The sequence below is a fragment of the Protomyctophum parallelum genome (assembly GCF_964188405.1).
Source record: "Protomyctophum parallelum genome assembly, chromosome: 16".
Classification (NCBI taxonomy): Eukaryota; Metazoa; Chordata; class Actinopteri; order Myctophiformes; family Myctophidae; genus Protomyctophum; species Protomyctophum parallelum.
In genome coordinates, this window is record NC_139711.1 from 31,055,960 (window position 1) to 31,079,617 (window position 23,658).

General features: G+C 42.0%; 2 protein-coding genes across 4 annotated transcripts in view; both read left to right on the plus strand.

Moving 5' to 3' along the window:
- The window catches only part of LOC310872940 (protocadherin alpha-C2-like), a 65,199-nt gene extending 48,320 nt beyond the window's left edge, over window positions 1–16,879 (plus strand). For all 3 annotated transcript variants that reach the window (XM_083785144.1, XM_083785145.1, XM_083785143.1), the window contains exons 3-4: window positions 1,234–1,319; window positions 13,416–16,879. In XM_083785144.1, coding sequence (XP_083641270.1) covers window positions 1,234–1,319; window positions 13,416–13,720 — 391 coding nt within the window. In that variant the 3' untranslated portion in view covers window positions 13,721–16,879. The remainder of the gene's footprint in view (window positions 1–1,233; window positions 1,320–13,415) is intronic.
- Window positions 1–23,658, plus strand: part of LOC310873735 (protocadherin gamma-A8-like) — a gene marked incomplete at both ends in the record, with an annotated part of 83,186 nt that overhangs the window by 56,157 nt on the left and 3,371 nt on the right. The window lies entirely within an intron of this gene.

Sequence of the window (23,658 nt, forward strand, 5' to 3'; positions counted from 1 at the left end):
TTGTACTGTTTTGGCATTGAAATCCCTCACATGGTGTTAGTGTGTGAAAATGTAAGCACCATCTGTAATCCATAATCCAGAGAATGGCAGGAATATGCATGGTAGCTCACCCTAATCTCAAAATTGGATTCCTGGGATAGTATTTGCCGCTGACCCCATCACACACACATGCGTGCATATGCACAGGCGCACTTGATCACGGTTTAATTTAGTAATATTGTGTATTATTGGGTGGATGTCCTAAAGAGGAATGAATAGTGTCTCTGGAGGCAAATTGTCCAATTATTTGTGTCATGACCTGGCTCTAGGCCATAACAAAAAGGAGGAAGACACGGCTTTTAAAAGTGCACCAAGTCATTTATTTACAATAATATTTTAACAACTTAATCATGTGGGGTGTGTTAATCAGTGAAATCAGTAGTGTAGGTGAGACTGGTGAGTGGATGTGTGGTAAATGTAGTGTGGGGTGTTGAATGGTGCGAACTGCAAACCAAAGGACAAACTAGATCTGAAGTGTTGCTGCCAACAGGAAGAGAGAGAGAGAGGGTGAGTGTGGCAAACACAGAGCACACTGGAAATACTGGCCAGGTGCTCCCAATGTACTGATTGGCACCCCAATTTCCCAACCTGCAGGCCTTGTAAAGACAGATAGAGTAGGCAGGGCAGCACAGACCCTGGTAGGCCAAGCTACAGGGGGCTGTGACATTTGGGACAGACCATAATACACAAATATCTGAAAACTTTGTGTCTGTACACAGTTTGTTAATTTACCTCTGTGTGTGTAATATTGTACCCAAGTGTACCTGTAAGTGTTAAATTGACATGGCAGATTTTGTGCATAATATGTATTTAATATTTATGTTTTCGCTCTTGGCTTATTTTATCAAGCAAAAACGGTGTGCCTTAGAACAGGGGTTGGCAACTTTGAGGCCACTCCAAACTCACTCCAAGCTCAGGCTTGTAGATCTGCTGCATTTGAAATTAATTGACATCGTGAAAAGTAACACGTTTATTTAATTTCAAATGCATTTAGTTATAGGTTACTTATGAACTTAGGTTTACTTTATGAACTTAAATGCAAATACATTGGACATAAAAAATAAATAAATAATATATATAAATATTCAGATATTAACCTGCGGGGTGAAGGTGAAGTGAAGGTGGCAGTTGCCCATGTATGTATTACTCAGTGTGTGACATCTGCATGCCATGCATGTGTTTCTTGTGTTCCAGCTCGGTCCACATGGAAGAGTCGTCAGTGTTGCAGGGAGCCCAGGGGATGCTGGTCCAGAACTGGCCCACCGTGTCCAGTGCTGCCGGTAAGAACATTGTCTCAGCGGACTGACCTGCAGTGGTCCAGTCCAGACCATTACACTCTCACTGTGGCCCCGGCCTGTGGTGGACAAAGTACTCACAGTCAAAGTAAAGAGACTCCTGGGAAAATATCACTCAACTACAAGTGAAGGTGTCACAGTCAAATGTGTACTTGGGTTAAAGTACTGAAGTACTTGCTTTTATGCAAATACTTTAAAAAGTGCACATTACGAACAACATTTTCTGTTTATCTTCTCTATTAGCCTATATATATATATATATATATACAAACGACGCCTTGTGAGATTGTAGATTTCACTATTTGAAATAGGGCTTATACAAAAGACGCATTGTGAGCTTGTAGATCTCACTATTAGGGCTTAATAATGTACTTTTTACTTATCTTTGAAATGTAGTGGAGTGAAAATCCACTAAGTGCAGTTCATATACTCACAAAATGTACTTAAGCACAGTACTCAAGTAAATGTACTTTGTTGCCGACCACCACTGGCCCTGAGTACTACAGACGAAAAACTGTTTAAGTCCACAGACTCCACACTAATTATCCATAATGTATAAATGATGGATAAGGGGTCAGGACAACGAGGCCTTTCCGTGGAGGGGTCAGAATAAAATTTGGACTTAAACTGTTTTTCGTCTGTGTCTGCAATCAGACCAACAACTTAAACATTCAGTGATGCCAAGAGACAAAAGAACAAAACTATTCAAACTATTACAAATATTGTCTACCAGCACAGCTGCCCCTGTAACAGAATATTTCTCTGAGGCTTATCGGAATCAGGGGAATAATAAAGTGAGGAATACAGAGGTATCGGCTACTAGATCGCCCTGACCCTCTCTTCTCACTTCCCTGCAAGGCGTGCAGAGGAAGTGACACGTGTTACACAGGCGTAGATGGCTATCACTGCTCTCTATAACAGGAAGAGAGAGAGAGAGAGAGAGAGAGAGTGTCAGTAGTTTATTTGATTTTCATCAGGATGTTTTTACAGAGGCTTAATAGCTGAATCACAGTGGGCAGGCACACATTACAATTACATTATGTTTCACATGCCCTCTCTTTTATTGCGTCTGTGCCTGTCTGTATGTCTGTCTGTCTGTCTGTCTGTCTGTCTGTCTGTGTGTGTGTCTGTCTGTCTGTCTGTCTGTCTGTCTGTCTGTCTGTCTGTCTGTCTGTCTGTCTGTCTGTCTGTCTGTCTGTCTGTCTGTCTGTCTGTCTGTCTGTCTGTCTGTCTGTCTGTCTGTCTGTCTGTCTGTCTGTCTGTCTGTCTGTCTGTCTGTCTGTCTGTCTGTCTGTCTGTCTGTCTGTCTGTCTGTCTGTCTGTCTGTCTGTCTGTCTGTCTGTCTGTCTGTCTGTCTGTCTGTCTGTCTGTCTGTCTGTCTCTCTCTCTCTCTCTCTCTCTCTCTCTCTCTCTCTATGTTAATGTACCAATCATATTTTATAAAGACCCCTACCTCTGTCTAGTAATCATGGTGACTTTGATTTGACAAGCACCGTGTTGGTCTTAGTGCAGATGCATTTCTTTGTATGCCTCAAAAATCTAAAGGATGTGGAGAAAATAAAGAGTAACGTTTCACTAACAGAGACAAAGGAGGAGAGAGAGACATATGGGGCCAGCACATGACAATGCAGTTACAGGGCGAATAAAGAGGTGATTTGTTGTCATTAGAGAATGAGATGACCTGGCCTCGCTTCCTTTGTAGACAGGAGGCGGAGGGCAGGCTGACAAACTGCCCACACACTTGTTCCTGTCTCTCCTTCTCCACTGTTGCATAGTGTGAGGACACACGCACGCACAGGTGCTAAACTTCTACTCGCTCAAGCCATTGAGTTATAATTGTACTTCCGGCAGTCTTCCGGGTGCTTCAAAACGCCACTGAGCAACTTCTATTGAAATGCGCTCACAGCGCATCACAGTGTGACACCCTTGTGAGCCAAGGCACGAACCAAGTGTCGACCATTTTCCACAGATACGCTCCCCATTTCCTCATTAGTGTGCCACTGTGACAGTAGGGGGCCTGCTATCTCACAGTTTACTTGCATCACCTATTCGCTGGCGAGGTCGAGGGTCAATGTTCAATACATTCTGTCCAACCACTCAATCAGGCATCTCTGTGCATAACCACAGACATGCTTGATTGATTGATTGAAGTATTTATTAACAGAATTACAAGCACAACTCAATACAAAACTGTTAACTCTGGACGACACCATAAAGCATTACACTTGTACACAATAGGGTCCACCATGTTCAATTCATCATAACATTTAGAGACTTATACACTTCTATATAGCCAAAAACAGGAAATCATCATGGAGGAGGTAAAAAGGGGAAGAAAACATATACAGTGAGGGGGAAAAGGGGTGGGATTCAGCCTGTCAGCCTGTCAAAGCAGGCAGCTAAGGGACAATTCCGACGTAACTGATATTGTAGTGTTGCGTATTGCCGCAAGCTCGCTTCTGTTGCTAACTCTCCAGAAGTCACGAGATAACACAAGGCAACAAACAACACACAGAGACAGGCATAACAGCACCGCCGTGGGGAAGCTTAGATATAATTGTCAATAAACTGTAATCAGACTTAAAGAGAATGGGGTGTTGGAAAGAAGGGGGGGGGGGAAACAGATTGAAAGAGAGAGAGTGAAGAGCTCAGGCACAAAACGTGTGGCTGGTAGCCTATGCAAAGAAAAGAAAATCACACCTATGTGAAGTGAGGAGCACTCTTATTTAACATCATCATGATGTAAAATAGACACTGTCTATTTGCTCAGACCTAAAATTCTCCATTCATTGTCAATGGGAATTTAATGTTTGTGTACGACAAAGTTTGTTCAAACACACCAAAAGCTGAATATAGGACGGGCTAGCGCACACAATAACAACTAAAATACCTCAATGACTACATGATGAAAAGGTCTGTTTTCTTATGCATCTCATGCATTGAATTAATATTTTTAATGATTTATATATTTCTCAGCCTTTTCCACTCAATTCCTCTAACCATATTCTATAAACTTCATGTCCCCGGGCTGTTTTGCCCTTAAGCAAATTAGGTTTTCACCATCACACATCTATAGGCAACTAACTCCAATTTAAGCAGCAGCTTCATTTTTTTTACTCATGACTCAGCAGGATAAGAATAGAACCCCCTGCTTATTTATGCATTGTGGAAAATTGCTAATTAGCTGGCTCAACTTTTCATTGGACCAAGAATGACTTTGGCAAAGTACTTGAGAGGAATGTGAAAAGGCACTTACTTCTGTAATTGTTTTAGCATAGGACAAAGTATGTTATTTTCCAATGATGAAATGAATCTATTTATTGATTCAGTGTGGCCAGTCACATCATTGAATGTGTCATAGCCTATTTATAACTGCAGCTTGTTTGTTAGGTGGGTCATTCACCTCATGGTGGGAACAGAAGTATTGATGGTTTCAAACTGACAATAGTATCATGTTAAAGTTTCAACTCTTGTTGATCAGCTGTAGTTCCATGTTCATGGTTTGTATTGTGTTTAGAACACTTGGGAACTACTTGTACATAGAACTACTTGTACCTAGAGCCTCCTAATTGGTATACACATAGAATACATCAAGACCATTCAATGTTCAATCAAAAAACTCAAAATAAAGCAAAAGAGTGAAAAGCAAGACAAAATAACACCGGTACAACTGTATGTTGTGAGGCTGTAGTCACTTACGCATGCATGTAAGGCATAGAAAATCACTATAACAATGCAATTCATTGTACAGTTTATATTATTGTGAGATGAAAACTATACTGGGAGAAATTATCTTGTGGGAGTCTCTCTCCCTGGGAGCCATTGCACTAAACTGCTAAATGATAGTCGATAGTCAATCCTACCTACAGGGTGCTTTGGTGTCTATTTATTCCCTGGATGTGACACAAGGCGCCACAGCTGACAACGCCCCTGTTCCTTCTCCTGAGGTTAACGGCGTGTGTGTTGGTGTCACAGTAGTGTGTCTGCGTGCGTGTGTGTCTGTATTTTTATGTTTGCACCTTTCTGTTATTTAATTGTGTGTATGTGCAACATGCGTTTTGCATGTGTTTGTTTGCATTTGCGTGAGATTGTATGTGTTTTGACTGCCTGATTTGTGTAGCATACTAGCGTTCCTGGTGTGACAGATGGAGAGGGGCCACGCCCAGATTAACAGACTCGCATTAATGAAATCAGCGTTCTACATGCTGTCTAACTCTCCCCCCTTTGCCCCCTCCCCTCTCTCCCCCACACTCCTCCCCTCTCTGTAGCTCCCTCCATTTCATGACTGTCTCAAAACCAGTGGCACATCGGGGTTCAGACAGAGAGGGAGGGAGGGAGGGCTTTGCACAATTGGAACTATCCCCTGCAGACAGACAGGGAGAGATGTGAGAGAACAACAGAGAGACACCCTGGCAAAAGTGTGGGGGGGGGGGGGGGGGGGAGAGAGAGAGAGAGAGAGAGAGAGAGAGAGAGAGAGAGAGAGAGAGAGAGAGAGAGAGAGAGAGAGAGAGAGAGAGAGAGAGAGAGAGAGAGAGAGAGAGAGAGGGGCACATGATGTACAGAATAGATGGAAGTTGGCTGCAGGGGACCAAAGTGTCAATGAGTTAAGAAAAGTGATGGACAGAGGCAGAGAGTGAAAGGGAAAGAGCAAACCAGAGAGGGAGGGCTGTATGAGGCTGCTGTTGCCAGGGAAGAGAGGCTGAATCGGGAGAGGGATAGGAAGAGGGAGAGAGTTTGCAGCTACTCTCCATCAGCACCAACGCTGTCACTGTGACTCCTGTGTCCGACCGCTTCACTGGAGGATTTAGTTTCCACAGCAACCATTCATGGCAATAAAGATTAGCGAGATGTAGGGAGGCAAAAAAAACAAGGGAAAAAAATCAGAGAGGGATAAACATAGTGGGAGGGAGGAGAGGCCAAACACTGGGAAATCAGCTGATGACGGAGGAAAGTGATGAAGCATTAAAAACAGAGTGGAGGAAAGAGTGACAAGGCTAGAGATGCATGTGTCTGTGGTGTGGTGTGGTGTGTGTGGGGGGGGGGGGGGGGAGGATAGGTGATGGTAAGAGGGACAGAGGGAAGGTGGAGCAAAGAGAGGATGCGAGGAGCCTGACCTACATACTTTGACGCTGTACTGCAGACTAGTGCAGGTCTTTCTGCACCACTGCTTGGTGTTATCACATACAGTGGACACACGTATCAATAGAGACAGCATCTTGCAACAGGAGTGTGTGTGTGTGTGTGTGTGTGTGTGTGTGTGTGTGTGTGTGTGTGTGTGTGTGTGTGTGTGTGTGTGTGTGTGTGTGTGTGTGTGTGTGTGTGTGTGTGTGTGTGCGTGTGCGTGCATTTTGGGGGAGTGGTCCGCACCCCCCAAAACACGCTAAGACAAGACACCCACTTGTCCAGTGGAGATATTGCTCTTGTTTCTACCACAGGGACAGGGTCCCTCACTGAAAATGCACTTTTATTCTTTGGCTTTTAACACAGCATGAGACCTCTGTTCCTGAACTTGCTCCCCCCCCCCTCCTTTTCTTGTTTTGTCTGTTGTCTTTGTATTCTGTGTTTTTAGTCTATGTGTTTACTTACTGTTTTACCTATGTACTGTACAGCACTTTGTGGCAGCTATGGTTGTTTTAAATGTGCTATATAAATAAAGTTGAGTTGAGTTGAGTTGAGTTGAGTTGAGTCTACATGTCTCAATGGAATAGCAGGGAGACCACCTCCCTACCACTGCAGATGTAGATGTACTCGTTTTTGTACCTTCTTTACTCTGCCTACTAATTTGCTGTGGGATTAGGCTCAATCCACAAGACTAGAGATTGTGGTGCATGGGAGAATTGTTAGGAAAGTCCTCAAAATGCAAGCAAGTCTGACATACTTTTGGGCTGTATGTATTCTTAGGCAAGGTGATCTAAGGAGATCTGTGACACAGGTATAACTTTCTATAGCTGTCAGGGACTTTCTGTTTCTGAGCCCCTTCCAATCCTTTTCTATTTACTCATGGATTTCAAACATTTTCTTTAATTAATTGTGTTATTACAGATCCAACTCTCGATCTTTCAGGTCTTCAAAACCTTCATTTTTCAATCTCTTCATCCATCACTTTCACTTGTTCAATCTCCATCTCTATTTCACCTCTCACCACTTTGGCTTTCTCTCTCTCTTTTCTCTCTCTTTCTGTTCTGTGGAGAATGAATCTGATTTAATGCTCTGTTGTTTAGTCATGTCATTGTTAAGGACTTTGATATAATAGCATATAGACATTCAAACACATACAGAGGTCCGTACAGGCACTCACACCCCACGTAGACTTGGCAGTGTTTTTTATTGCAAGGCTGTTAAGGACATTCTCTTGGCATAGCTTATCTCCACCATCTGTCGATCCCTCTGGGATCATGCACCACGGTTGGCAACCTGGTATGAAACACAACATTATAATATATTTGTGTAGTAGCCCACACTTCACAATTGCTGTTAAAGAGATACAGCCAGCCAGTATGGTTTTAATTCCGGCATTACTTTTCCTCTGATGTACTGCTACCGGTTTGAGAAATATATGGTAATTCATGCAGTGATGCACACACATTCTCCTATCCCTATCCAGGCGAAGGGATGAAAACAGACTAGAATAGGTTTTGCGTAGATGGCAACATCGCGCCATGTTTCAACCAGAAAGCGAACAGTGCACCCACAGTAGCACACACACACACACACACACACACACACCGACAGAGAGCAACACACAAGGGGCGCAGGTGTTCTCTCAAATAGGGGCGTGGTCCCATGCTGAGGGTGATCTATCATAACAAACCCACCATCCCCCAGCACTGCAGTGCCCCCCCCCCCAAAAAAAGAAAATAATACAGAACAGTTACTGAAACCTTGTATCTCCATCTTTCTTTCTTTCTTTCTTTCTTTCTTTCTTTCTTTCTTTCTTTCTTTCTTTCCATAGATAGCTCAAAGTCATTGAAATAATTTGTCTGAAATAAATATTTGTCTGAAATAATTAAAATAAGCTTGTTATTAAGTCTCATAATTATATTAGATCGATTGGAACCATTTCTTTCTTTTCTTTTTTTTTTATTTCATGAACATGGACATGCAAGGTTTTTGACCAACAGTGATAATATCTGCACCTTCACCATTTTGGCTGCTAATGCTTTTTTTTACATTCCTTCCTCCCTCCTTTCTTACCTGTTGGTGGTGAGGATTGTGTTTCATATCCGCAGCCTTGCACTTCCTCGCCCCTCTTCCTCCTCCCCTCCTCATCCTCTCCCTTCCGAATCGTTATGTAACGCTGCGCTGCGCTGTGCTTCTGCCCATGCGGCTGGCCAATGGTAGGACGAGACGATGGAATGAAATGAAAGTGGACGTGGCAAAATGGAGCTTGGGTGATTTAATGTGGCTGTGAAAAATTTCCGTGCAGAGGGAAGGGAAGACACAGCACACATAGCAACATAGATAGGTGAAACTTGGGGACAGATACAGAGATATTCACAGCATCTGTATATTCTGTCTGTGTGATTGCAGATTACAATGTTACTGTTAAACATGTTGACAATATATACAGAGCGAGAGGATGAGACTGAATGCAGATAGTGTTCTGTTGGTATACAGAGAGAGAGGATGGAAAGACAGTCTAGGGGATTTGGACATCACTTGAACTATTCACTGTCGCCTGTAATGTTCCCATTAGTGATTGCTGATGGACAAGCTGTGTAACTACACATTGCATTAATGTTACCATAAACACTGATGGGCGTAATTAAGGCTCTATCAATAACTGGGAGGGATGGGTGTTGGCTTGCTGGGGTTTCACACTAGATTAGATGAAAGGTCAGGGAAAGAGAGAGGGGGCGGGGGGAGGTGTTATGTGAGAGAGAAATGAAGAGAGGGAGTGAGGGAGATTTTTTTCCCTCTGCAACAGCCATCGTCAAATCAGATAGAAGCATCGACTGTGCGGGGATCAGTGTTGGGTGAGACTACCTCTGTTACCATCGTGAAGGAACAGAGAGGCAGAGAACGAGGAGAGAGTGGTGGATGAAGGGGAAAAATAATGAAAGCTACATATCCATCAATCGGACTGTTGAAACATCCACAGTCTGTGACATATTTGCAACTCATGCACATACTGTACCAAAGGTTAACACCATTTTGTTGGTAGTAAACCCATGTTATGGGTTGTTGAAAACATAAGAAACAGCATTGAGTCAGGAAATGGCTGCAGTGTGACCTTTTCAGGTTCATTCTTATATAGCCAGATCCAGTAATGTCTGCTTATATCTTCTTATTTTTTTTAACCTACAATGAAATACACCTGCAATGTCTCTGACACTATAGGGCTGTATTTTGCGTGTCTTAAGTACCAGGTCTTATTTCCTAACTTGAGTAAACTAAAGACCTGGAGGCGTGATCAATGCTCTTTGGCCACTCAGAATAGCCAAATGGCATTGATCACGCCTCCAGGTCTTTAGTTTACTCAAGTTAGGGAATAATACCTTGTACTTAAGACACGCAAAATACAGCCCTATCTGTCAATATGAGAGGGTTACCTATCCGGATCAGTCTGCCTGCTCCCAACATGACTCATCACTCTCAGTGGTCCGGTTTTGTTTATGCCGGCAGGTTTGCTTGGCAGTTCTCCAAGGACAATAGTAGCTGTGTAAATCAAATGTCAATGTTCTTGTTACGTCCTGGTGTGCATGGTGAGGACCTCAGTGCACCACAGCACAGCAAGGCAGGTAGTGATAACAATCACAAGATTTGTGTGTTTTAATGCAGGGGACCCAGGAAACACATGCACAGCTCTCAAACTGAAACATTGAGACAATCTGACTGGGGAACACAACTAATATACACTTGCAGCTGGGCCAGTCAGGAACGTAGAACTAAGAAAAGTAGAACATGGATATACTGTAACAGTCAATAAGACATCAATACCATGCACTCTATTTGTGTATGTAAACTTCGTTGTTGATATAGCTATTGTTTATATTACCCCAGCAAGCACAGTCAGGACCTTGACGAATTAGTGACGTCTCGATTGTGGCCAGAACAAGTGAAACCAAGACTAGTCAGATCTGGCCCAGAATATCACCTGATTTCAACCAACATAAATTTTACCCACTAAGACGGACGTCCCTGGATGAATCAGAGAGAGTCCGATCGAGGCCAGATCAACTTAAATCATATCATAACTATAGTCAGATCTGGCCCAAAATAAACTATATTATTTAATCTGGTGAAGACGTCCTGGAAATGACGTAAAGATCATCCCCATATGGGCTGTGATCTGGCCTAGTCCTGAACGTCACCGGAGTACGTCATCATAACGTTATCATGATGTCATTTGGCTTGCTGGGTTCTATTTATGTGTTACCTTCAGCCTTAATGTTCTGTTGACATTATAATACTGTTCATGAGTCAGATGAGGATGCTATTTTTTTGTTTCTTTCTCTAGAGAAGTAAGACTCTTTCAGTTTACCTGGAGCTGACTCTTGTGTCTGTGTCTGGATGAGGAGAAAGTGGTGTCTGCAGGCTCTAGCATCCCTGCTCTGTCCTGTCCTCATCTCCAGTCTACTTTTTCACTCTTTTCACTCTTCTCCCTTCTGGCTCCAAAACTGTGGAATGCACTTCCCATTGCAGTCAGAACTGCAGCATCACTCCCAATCTTCCGCCGTAGCCTGACTCCATCATGGCCCATAGCACTTACCCTAACCCCTTAGATAGCATTTCTGTTGGCTTAGATAGCATTTGACACAGACTTATAGCATGTTATGTAGACAGCACTATAATTGTATTGTATATAGTCATAGCACGCCATAGTACATATGTATAGCATAGTAGTGAATATGTATAGTTTATTATGTATAGTGTATGTATAGTTTCATCATATAGATATTCCACTGTTACCTTCTTAGCTTACGCATGTTTCATGATAAATGCTTTTATGTGATGTATTTCCATGCTTTTGTTCTTGCTTAAATGTAAGTCGCTCTGGATTAAGAGCGTCTGCTAAATGCCTAAATTGTAAATTGTAAATTGTAATTTTTCAACTAGTTTCAACTAGTTCAGCACATGCAGCAACAATGAGAGAGAAGTTTATGGAAGAATGAGACATTAACCACTTAAGCCATATAGCAGTGTCACACAAAATAGCCTCAGCTTGTGATTCTCTGTGAGACGTGGAAGCGATTGTTTGTTTTTCACATGATAAACGATCCCGTCCACCATGGCCTGTCAGCTTGGACAATGTACTCAGGCCCACGCTGTCACTACACTTTCCTTGTTGAGGTAACAAAATCGCTCCTCTCCCCCAACCATACTAGGGACAATTACATAGAAAACAGTACATTCAACTCAACAAGAGCTGCAATAGGAGGAAAATTAATACTGAAGAGTGGATATATCTAACCACTTTTAAGCAGGAGTCACAATTTGGGCATGTCATTATAGGTGAAAATAGTCCAAGCATGTCAACATATTGTCTCAACCACATTTAATCCAGCATCCACATTCCACTGTGAGTTTGTAGAGCTCCAAGTAAGACATCCCATGTGAAGTGTGTCCCATCCCAAATCCCATGTGGTGCCTTTTTAGTATGGTGATGATGTCGGTAACCACATAGTAACCATGCTGCTACCGAATAATCATTAGTTGGTCCATTAGTCACTAATGGACACCCAAACACATACATGTTTGAGTGGTTAGCACCACTCAAAAAGAAAAACTTAAAAGGGATGTGTGAGGAAAGTATTGTGTGGAATTAAGGGTTAATTTTGCACCACCTATAGCTGAATAACACAAAGTGTTGGATTTGTGACCATGCTCCTCTGGTTGAGTACATCTGCTAATGAGCAGTTGTTCGTGGGCATGCTCCCACCCCTTTAATGGTCTTATTTATTTGTGCAGAGAAGTCTCTCCTTCAGCAGATTGATGGGTTAGTAGGGGGGCTGTGCCAAGTGTTTCTCTGCTGCAGTAAGTCATGGGTTACAGAGAGACTTGAAGAGGAACAGAGTGACTGGTGGTAGAGAAGAGACACAGTTTCACACCTGCCTGCTAACTATCTGTAGGCTATCTGCTCAGATGGGGGATGGGGCAGTCAGCTACATTGTAAGGCAGTTCACTTCAGTGACGACCCGCCCCCATCCACACACACACACACACACACACACACACACACACACACACACACACACACACACACACACACACACACACACACACACACACACACACACACACACACACACACACAAATAGCCAAACAAGCGCACAGCTCACATAATGGTGTTGGTATCTGCATTTACCTTCTTATGCTTTAGCACGGTTCTGGTCAAAGTTAATCCCAATGTCATCTTTCCAAACATGCACTCAGTCAGTGGGTAAATGACACATTTAACTTTCCATTAAAATGCCACTGCTAGCACTCCCTGACCTTTCCTTTCCTGTCCGCAGGGTGGAGGGTTTGATATGTTTAGCCATGGCCAGGCGGGTGCCTTTTGATAGCTTTCTACATAACAGACAGCGGGGTGAAACCTCCCATTTGTACCGTGTCATGCTTGTTTCACACAGAATATATGCGAGTAGGGGCCGATTATCCATGATATAACAGTGGATGCCAAGGAGGAAAACTTTGAGAACTCTTCGTTACACACTGAAGTATGCTGCCATTGAATGTCATGTGGTCACAGATAGCTTCAAATCTCCTGTAGAAAATGTTAAGAAAATACATATCAGCCTGGTATAGCACCACCATGAGGCACATTTGAAACGGTGTCTAAGCTTTGCACAGTCACGCACAGCAGACAGGGGAAAAAACATAATCTAAACCTCCCAACCTGTTGGCCTTGCAGAGACAATTACATCTTAAATATGTGGTGCGTATTTATGATGTAATAACCAATTTGAATAATTCTGGCTTTTGTGTGTGACGTCATGAGGCAGCCAAGTCTATGTTTGTCTTATTCATCCCCACCCCATGACGTACAAAAGCAAACAACAAGAGTTAACACAAATGTGATTTTTAATGTAAAGTCAGGGTATAATAATATGTCATCTTTCTCTTTCTGTTCCCTTCAGATGGTGAGGGTGGAGAAGTGTCCCCCCCAATGGGAGCTGGAGTTGACAGCAACAGCTGGCACTTCCGCTACGGAGCCGGTGGCCCTGGTGCACCTCCCCAGCACCTGAAGCCCGGTGACGTTCCCCCAGAAGCCTTCATCATTCCCGGCTCGCCAGCCATTATCTCCATTCGACAGAACCAGGACCAGGACGACAAGAGTGACTTCATCACATTTGGCAAGAAAGAGGAGGCCAAGAAGAAGAAGAAGAAGAAGAAGGAGAAGAAAGATAAGAAGGATAAAGGCAAAGATGATGGCGATGAGTAGAGGAGAAGGAATAGAAAGAGAATGGAATATGGAAGGGGCATTGCTAATACAGAGGTACCAACCAACGTCCACAGAGGGTGAAAAGAAACAGTGTTGCAGTATTATCCAGAATTACATTATCACACAATCTAACCGTTAATAACTTCAAACTCCCTCTGTGAAAATCAGGCCCTACCAAGATTCCTTTTCACCTGCAATCCCTTAATAAGGTAAATTGTTAATATCGCCTTGAAGAAAAAAATACACTCGATTTCTCTCCACGCCCCCTTGTGCCTATACTCCCAGAGCTGATGTGTGGCCTCGCCCCTTTTGAATCAGGAGGGGTCACAAATCCCCCCACCCTCTGTTTTCAACCTTTCACCCACTTGGCATGTTGGCACCTCTGTTTTACCCCACTCCCCAGCTATAATGTGTAAACCACTCTCTCTGAGAGAAAACTACAACCTTGTACTACAACAACAACAACAACAATAAGAAACAACAAAATGCTCTGTGCCAGCCAAGGAAAAAGATTTAAAAGGAAATGAGAAGAAAACAAAATGAAAAAAAAAAAGAAAAGAAAGTAATCAGAAGAAATAGGAACAAGTTTGAGTAACATGTATGTTATTTGGAGCTGGACACACTTTACTTGTAAATAGCACAGGAGAGAGTTGCTGAAGCTAAGGCTAACATGACACTGCTGCAGCTTCCTTTGGTGTTAACCGTCAGTGTTTCCTAAGATGGCAACAAAATCACACACACACACACACACACACACACACACACACACACACACACACACACACACACACACACACACACACACACACACACACACACACACACACCTATATACAGACGCAAATACACAGACTCATCATGACAAAGTGGACACTGAAAGCACTCGAGACCTGGAGAGAGATGAAAAAAGAATGGAGCCAAAAACAACCAACATCAAAGAAATGTGCATTAAAATAGACACACTGCAAGCTTTCTGCCCAGCACGGTCTCCTATAGACGGCACACACATGTGTGCATCAACTCTCTCAGGTTGGAAGCAGTCACTCCCTGCCTGCTCACTGCTTTCTTAAGGGACACAGAGAGCTACATCTCTTGCTAGAAACCCAACCGCCTAATGCAGAGAGCAAAGGAACGATGGAGAGAGAACATACCTGAAATTCTCCTGGGAAACCACAGAGTGGAGAGTTACCAGCTGAGCTGGCCAGTGGCTAAGTCCTTTGTCACTGGTCTAGGATGAATCCTTGTAGAACACCAAGAAGGTCTCGCGCTTTTGATAATATCTTCTCTTCTGTCCCTGCTACTCAGCAAAAGTCTAATGCTTTCTGCTCTGAATGTTTGGTAGCAACTCATCCTTACCTGATTCCCTGATTTTACCACTACTCTCCTTCCCCCTACTTGGCCCAAGCTACCACAAGCCACCCACTTCCATTCCATGACCCAACTGCCCTGCAAATCCATCCCGTATCATACCCCACTGACTGCCTCTTTATGTGATGATAAGAATTTGAGAACATGATCTCATTGTGTGCATTTGTACTCAGAGAAGAGGCACAATTTACAACACTCTTGCATTTCTTATTTTTCTATGTATCTCTTTTGATTTTAAAGCTTTAACATCAGTGGTTCTGCTTGTCATGCCCACTAACCCTTTGCCCCTCAGTCTTTACCATAGACCTCCCCACTCTTGCCCGCGCCCAACCCCCACCCAAACCCCCTGCTCTGATCTCCTTCTCAGGAAGGGTCCTGGGAATGGCCGAATCTGAACATTGTGGTGTGCTGGCAACAGCATGGAGTAATGTGGACAAGGCCTGGGGAAGACCAGTCAGGGGGTCGACTCTGTGAACTCCTGTCAGACGTCTCTCTAAGTGCAAAACGGTTCAGTGCTTTTAAATTGTGAATATGATGTTCATTTCCTGTTTGTAGTCACTGATGAGAGGGGACCAGGTGGGATGGGGTGGATTACAGGAGGGGTAGAGGCCTCGGGTAAAACAGGCCGATAGGTGCCGTGGGCTGGCCCTCCCCTTCCATGTACGAGAGAATAAAGTTGTCCATGAAATTGGTTGCTTAGGTCTTAGGATTGTTGAGTCAAAAGAGGTGAGTCGCATATTGGCTTCTATGTACGCTGTAAATATAGCGTAGACTTGCTTTTCATTGATTGTCTCTATATTAGTAAATTAAACCTGCTGAAAATATATGGGCATCTCGGAATTCCCATCCTTACAGCTCTATCCCACCAATCCTCTCTCAGGAGGTTTTGTAAAGAGGCGGAGACACGCCTCTGCCCTGCTTCTATTGGTCCCTCTCCCCTGCCTGTAACTTGTTGCCACGTTCCCAAAGTTTTGCGGCTCAGTATGACGTCACTCCACTAAGTGGCTGCTGCATGTACTGCTCAAACAGAAACACATACTATATAGAGAAATATATATATAAATAGATAGATGGCTATGATTTTATTATTTTGTATTATCATTTTACTTCATGACTCGCACAGGAGATATTTGTATGTACTACTGTCTCTGCCAAGCATCTTCTACCTATTGCCACCCTTCACACTCCACAGACGGTGGTGTTGTATGGCGTTAATCTAACCTCTTTAGATATTTGTAAATGCTAGTGTGATAACCTTGAACGCAGCTCTGTTCTGATTTTCTGTTTCTCCCCCCTCCCCAAATATGATTTATGTTTTTGAGAATAAGCAAAGGAAAAAGAAGAAAAAAAAACACTTCCTGTGTCTGGCTTTGACATGATCTAACTAACACTGTAATATTGTAACTGAAATATGTATGATCCTATGATGAGTTATCTGTTTCCTTTCACAAAAAGAAGAAAATGACTGAAAAAAAGTTTCCATTGTAAAAAACTAAAAAAGAAGAAAAAAAAGGTATATGTAGTGTATGCTTGTGTTTAGTGAGAGTCCATGCTGTCATTATTCCCAATGTATGGTGGTTACCTATGGTGGTGATGTGCTGTCCTAAATGGACATCACAGATCTGTTGTAAAACCTTTTTTCTTTTTGGACACCTGCTCATCAACTGTGACGGTGAAGTAGTGAATTTCATTTATTTTTCAGCTTTATTTTTTATTTTACCTAAATGGATACAGTGGTAATGTGTTTTGTTTATAAATCACAAAATAAAGTTTTCTTTCTTAAAAATGAGATTAAGCTTGTCACCTTGGATGCTTGTTTGGGGGGTGAACTAATGTGAATTTATAAATATTTACTGTAGTCTTTATAAGACCAGACTTCACTTATAATTACATCTTTCTTTTCTACATAATCTTTTGTTCTCTTTCCGAATTTTAATAGTACATAGTAATAATAGTACCGAACATGATAGTACAAATAATATGAGGAAGAAAAAAGGGCATTTTGAAGGTTAATTTGTTTACTTATTTAGTCTGAGAGAGTGAGTGGAGCAGGTAATTTATCCATACATGAACCCTAGTTTCCCGATTCTGGGACAAACAAAAGGAGCAGTTATAAGCTTTTGCAATGTGTTGTGAGCTTGTGGCTATTTTCAGTGAAGAGGTTTTGTGAGGGGTTAAATGTGTTATATGAATGTAAGTTGAGACGTTTGAATTGCGAAACTTTCATTTGTGTTCAGTATACGTATATGTATATTTTCTATCTACAATAGGGGCTGAGAGGGAGACCAAAAAAGGATGGATGACAAAGAGATGTTCGAAAAGATTGAGAAACAGTCAATCTGGCTCTATAGAAACGTATCCCTCTTCAGATTTGTGAGAGGGTGACAGATATATCTTCTGGCTGTAGGCTGTCTAGTTCTATGCACCCATCCGACTGCAGACTCTGCCACAAACAGGCAGTCAGAAATGCTCAGCCTCAGGGATGAGAAGACTGGCTGAGTGTCCTGTCTCACATTGATCTTTCTCTCTTCTTCGACTAAAGCCATGGTCACAGATGGTTGAGAGAGTCCCCAGTGAATGGAGGCTTTTAGACCCAACGTTTACTTAATTTGATAGAGTGGTTGAGTGAATTGATTCTGGCCCTGTGGGTAAGTTGTTTTGCTGAAAAATAAATGTCATAGGAGAGACATCGATCATGCTGGCCTAGATATACTGCAAAGCCATCATTCATCTAAATTTGAATCACGTCACCACATAAATCATGACTGTCGGGCAGAAACCGTGTATCTATATCTTCATGCATATTTAATATTTTTTGTGTTTTCATAAATAAATGCCCTATGTTATTTTTATATGAGTGTCACGCAAAGATATAGCTTTTGTTTTATGTTTGCTTATACAAGCCCAGAAATGTATGGGAAGCCAGGTTAAAAGTGGTTTAGTCTGTCTGTGGGTTTTATGAATACTTAATGAAAACGACTAACAAGAACGTGTGACAGAATCGCACACTACATTGGATCATTTGAACACAGTACAGTAAAAGGTTCCTATACCTGACAGCAACATTATAAGTATAACATTACTTTACTTTTACTCCTGCAAAATCAAGTGGAAATACAACTATACAATTCACATAATTCAGCACTGCGTCACAAACACAACATATTAGCTGAATTGTGCAAAAGTGTAAGGTCCACTTTGTGGTAAATGTCCGAAAGCCAAATGACTAATTGCCAAAAGTGTTGCTTTCTATTGTATCAATTGCTAGTCTAGCCTAAGAGAACATGGGTTATTCATAGCATAGTGTTTAATAAAGAATTATTATGGCCCTCTGAACTTAATTCTGCGTCTTCACGTCCCTATTCTCTTATGCATCTCATTCAACCCTTTGAAATAGGTAATTATTTGAAGTTCTCTCATTCTCTCTGTCTGACTTTCATCTCACAGTCACATCCCAGAGAGGTGAAACAGCGGTGCAGGAGAGTTAAAAAGTTCACATGGTAATAATGTTTGCCATGATGATGCCCCATCTCACCCGTCTACCTCTCTCCTTTTCTTTGTAGGAGACAGACAAAAATGTTTCTATGGTTACAAAGAGACAGGTCACCTTGGTAACAGCCTCCTGATACACTCACTGAACTGAAGTTGAGGATGGAAACAATGGGGTACACAGGCAGGGTGGAGTCTTGAGTGTGCGTGCGTGCGTGTATGTGTGAGAAAGAGCCCTATAACAACACCCAAAGTGTTTAACATAAACCAACTAACACCCACACATCCTCATTTGCATGGGATGCACTCTCCCAAGAGCATTTTTAACAGGTTCTGGCCCCAGTAATGTTCTGCATTTTTGTCTCATTTTGGTGCCTTCAGTAATATAAACAAATACAAATAAGAGCAAGGGAAAGATAAAGTGTATAGCCTGTAGCATTTCTTCTGTGCAGAAGTATGTGATTCCCCAGCTAATTAATATGAATATGGAAACAGTACTGCATGTGGCAGAGTTTACAGACCCAGAGTTCCACACACAAGCAGAACTGTGTGGGGCCATTGCTCTGGTTAGTGTTTCTGGTCACTTTTTATCCACTTTCAAGTTTCAACATCATTATTTTAGGCATGGCACGAACTACATTTTTCAATAATGTTAGTGATTTTTCCTCCAGATGAATTTAATCCAGCATTTACTAGATACTGCATGGGCTCCATCTTATGCCATGCTTTATCCTCAAGTAATAAACATTTTCCGTGAATTACGCATTTAGGAGCTCTCTTAATTCTCTCTTAATTCTCTCTTAATTCTCTCTTAATTCTCTCTTAATTCTCTCTTAATTCTCTCTTAATTCTCTCTTAATTCTCCACAAATCTCTGTGATTGGAATTTTACTATAATCAGCAGCACAATTCCTTGTGCTTATTGTGTTTCATTTAATTGTCTAGTCAAATAAGTTATTAGATTTGCACGAGTGAGGCTGTGTTGGAGTGTGTAAATCACTGGGCATAATGTTAAATGGATAATGGATCTCTTAAAGGCAATGGCAGGTGGCACAGTGGTTGGTTTAATCACGCCCAAACCACACCTATGCATAATGTAAGGGGTAATGGAGGTGTTTTAGGGACTTAGGCTGTGGCACAAGATCACACATTTTACGGGGCCACACCTCTCACACAATACTAAATCCCCAAATTAAGGAAAAAGGGCCCCTGCCACAAGATGGAGCCCACTGTAGTCAGAGAAAGCAACAATGTGAGCTTGAAGACAAAAGTGTGTAGGCCTAAACACAAACATTGAACACAAAAGTGAGGACACAAATTGTGATTGGCCAGAATGTGATGATGTATGATCAGCTTCAGATTAATTTAGAAAAAATAATGGGCTGAGGGGTTTATTCGAAGCTTGTTTGCCATATGAAGTCACCCTGCATGCAGTTGTTGAGCTGCAGTGACTCAGCAAAATTAACTGCAGAAGGCAAACAGGGTGACTTGGAGACAGAGAGGACGAAGTCAGTTAAATCAATGTGCATGATAAATCGCGCCTGTGGCAACAGTAGCACCAGCCGTCAGTGGAGAGAAATTGAGTGCATGGAAAGCTAATGAAAGATGAAGAGACAGCAGGCTGAGACAGGTTGAAAATGGTTGTATGATTTGTGTCGTACTCCCTCAACAAATAAGAATATTTTTTCCATTTCAAACCTTGCACCCCTGGGCCATTATATAGGTTAGCAGAAGTGCATCATGTGCAAGCTCTTTCAAAGATTATTGAACATCATTTAAAACAAGGCGGGGAGGGGAAACATAATACGTAATTACGTATATACATTTCGATATAGATCTGTATGCCATAAAAGACTGGACCACACATTGACACATTGTTCACCTTTTCAACCTTTTTCGTGCAAGATGGCATGGTTTTGAATGAATGAATGAACGAACGAACGAACGAACAAATGAATGAATGAATTATTGTATTAATTCATTAATCCGTTCATTCATTCATTCATTCGTAATGAATGAATGAATGAAACATTTAATATTTTCCACAACCCACTGAATTTTCTTTTCAGTTTTTGTATATCACCATTTTATTTCCACTTCAATGGGAAAGGGTGTTTTTGTGACTTGTGTCTTGGTTGATATCATTTTATATTTTATAGCATCTTCAACTGTGCCAAAGGTTCAGAAGGTTATTAATTACACTGTTTTGGCATACATGTTTGTTGTGTCAGAATGGGGGATATAAAAATGCAGGTAGTCATTCTGTAATAAGCCCTTTTTGAAAAGAATAAAAAATATTTTACATGTGCAGTAGAGTATTTCTGCCTCAGACTCTGGGCATGCGAAGACAGGTTGTTGACTCAGATGATTTGCTGTCACACGCAGGATATGCCAGACTCACACCCTGCCCCCCCCCCCATGCACACTCTGCACAAATCAACCAGCATGCAGAGCCCCTGGCCAATTTCCATGACCAGACAAAATCCAGGGTCACATTAGCTGTCAGCCTGTCATAGGTGCGTGTGCTCTGGCTGTGACAAACAGGGAGAGGGACACGTACGGTTTTTAAAAGGCTGTACTGGACCAAATAGAAATTAATGTTCAGCATCTCTCCCACTTTGGGCAAATATTAATTGAACAGAGGACCTATAAAGACCTGAAGTAGATCAGCCTACTCTGAAACCACATTAAACGCTTAATGAAAGATGGCTGTTGAGCTGTTCACGTTCACATCCACTAATACAAATACTATTTTTAGTAGGCTCCAGATATAAAGTGAAACGTAATCAAAACGTAGGCTACATTATAAGTTTCATTTGAGGACGTAGGCTATATGTAAACTACACAGCGGGCAAGGGCAATGATTGGGCGGACCGTGGACCAGGGAGAGGGGTCCTGCAGCGCTCTGTCGCGGCAACATAATTTAATTATTCTCACATCTTCCTCACATCCTCAGCCCCTTTAAGTAGTTCCGTGTAATGGTGTGCACGGCATTTTATTGCATACAATTAAAAACACGGCATGGAAGAAATTGGTCCATTTCAGACAATTCCCCCCCTGTTTCAATAGGGTTGGTTGCGGGACTGCCTGCACTCTACTGGAATAACTCCAGTGGAGTTTTGAGCAAAAGGCGCTATCTACTGGATGGAAACACACAGCGCAGCGTGTGGAACCAACAAATAAAATTATGCCTATTTTTTATTATTATAAATTTATTTATTTATGGGGGATGTGTTATTAAAGGAAGGGTAAGCCCCTCATATGTCCAGCTTGTGGTGTGTGTGTGTGTGTGTGTGTGTGTGTGTGTGTGTGTGTGTGTGTGTGTGTGTGTGTGTGTGTGTGTGTGTGTGTGTGTGTGTGTGTGTGTGTGTGTGTGTGTGTGTGTGTGTGTGTGTGTGTGTGTGTGTGTGTGTGTGTGGTTGTGTGTGTGTGCGCGCGCACAGACCTTGTCCTGCCATTGACAATGAATGGACACAAACATTGTGTAACTCAAACATTGATAAACTATATTGTGATAGTATAGGCCAGCTGGTTAATGATTGGGAACCTGTTTGTTTCTCTCTCTCCCTCTCTCTCTCTCTCTCTCTCTCTCTCTCTCTCTCTCTCTCTCTCTCTCTCTCTCTCTCTCTCTCTCTCTCTCTCTCTCTCTCTCTCTCTCTCTCTCTCTCTCTCTCTCTCTCACTCACTCACAATTTCAATTCAAATGAGCTTTATCGGCATGAGAAAACGTAGGCTAGTGCCAAAGCAAAAGTGGAAAAAGACAATACGAATAAAACAATGTAGGTCTATGTACAAATAAAAACCGAACAATAAAAGTGTAATCAGAGCTGTGTTACATTAACACTTTGGGTAATACTATCTTGTAAAACTATGAAAAAGATTGTGCATTTTCTGTCAGAGGTCTCTCCCCCCCCCCCCCCCCCCTCTCTCTCTCTCTCGCTCGATTATCCAATAATAGCCAGGACAGAGGTCAGCTGGAAGCAAAACAGGAAGTAATATCACAGCGAGGGATATTTCAAATAATGCTAGACTTGACAATAGCCTAGCCTGCTGATTTTGTGACAACAAACGACATCCTGCATCGGATAGTCAGCGAGATTCGGTAACTTTCTCGGACGCTAATATTGTATAGCCTACGTAGTTGACGAATTATTTTAGGGAGCGCTTTGCGGTATAGCGTGTCGAACAGAATGTGGATTTTTCTCATCTATTAAACTGGGAGTGACAGTGAACACAACACAAGTGCACCCACCTGCAGGACTATAAACCAGAAATAAGTAGGCATACTGTTTATTATCTATTCTGTGTGGATTACACTACATGTTATGTGGACACAATTAAAGCGAGGGAGAATTGCACAGTGGTGGAAAATGTATTCACGGTGACTAGATCCAAACTGTTCATTTTAGGGACGGAAAAGTATCGCTTGTGTGGGACAAGGGGGACGGGATATGGGACGTGGCGGGGTTAGCAACCAAATGGGCATACTTAAGTTGCTATTAAATGCCTTGGCTTGGTCATATTTGACTATTGCCTATTATTTTGTTATTAAACCCCATGGTCCATATAGCTTTTGCAACGGTAGCAAAGGGCATTATGGTTATATGGACCAGAACTATTAAACCCCCATGGCGTCTCACATAGTTTTAAAATGCATAATGCATTATGCATGGCTCATGCATAATGTATGGTAATGTTTGGTGGTATGGCCAACTTAGCACTGTAGCTTAGGTAGAGGATATTTCTCATGTTATTTTAAAACACATCATCAGGTAAAGACAATGAGAGCTTTACAACAAAAAGTATCAATACGGCAGTGCAACGTATAAATTATTCTGTTACGTTTTAAGTAAAAGTCCAGGTTTAATATAACCTATTTAGTATTGATTTCAAAATATGCTTAAAAGTAACAATTTTCAAGTGTAAAAATATTTTGAAAATAGCAGATCAAGCTCAAATCACGACACATTGTTATTTTCAAATGGCTGGAACGTATAGGCCTGAAGTGGGTATGTTACTAATTTATGTTTTGTAAATTGTAATAATAATAATGATAATAATAATAATACAAAGTAGCGGAGT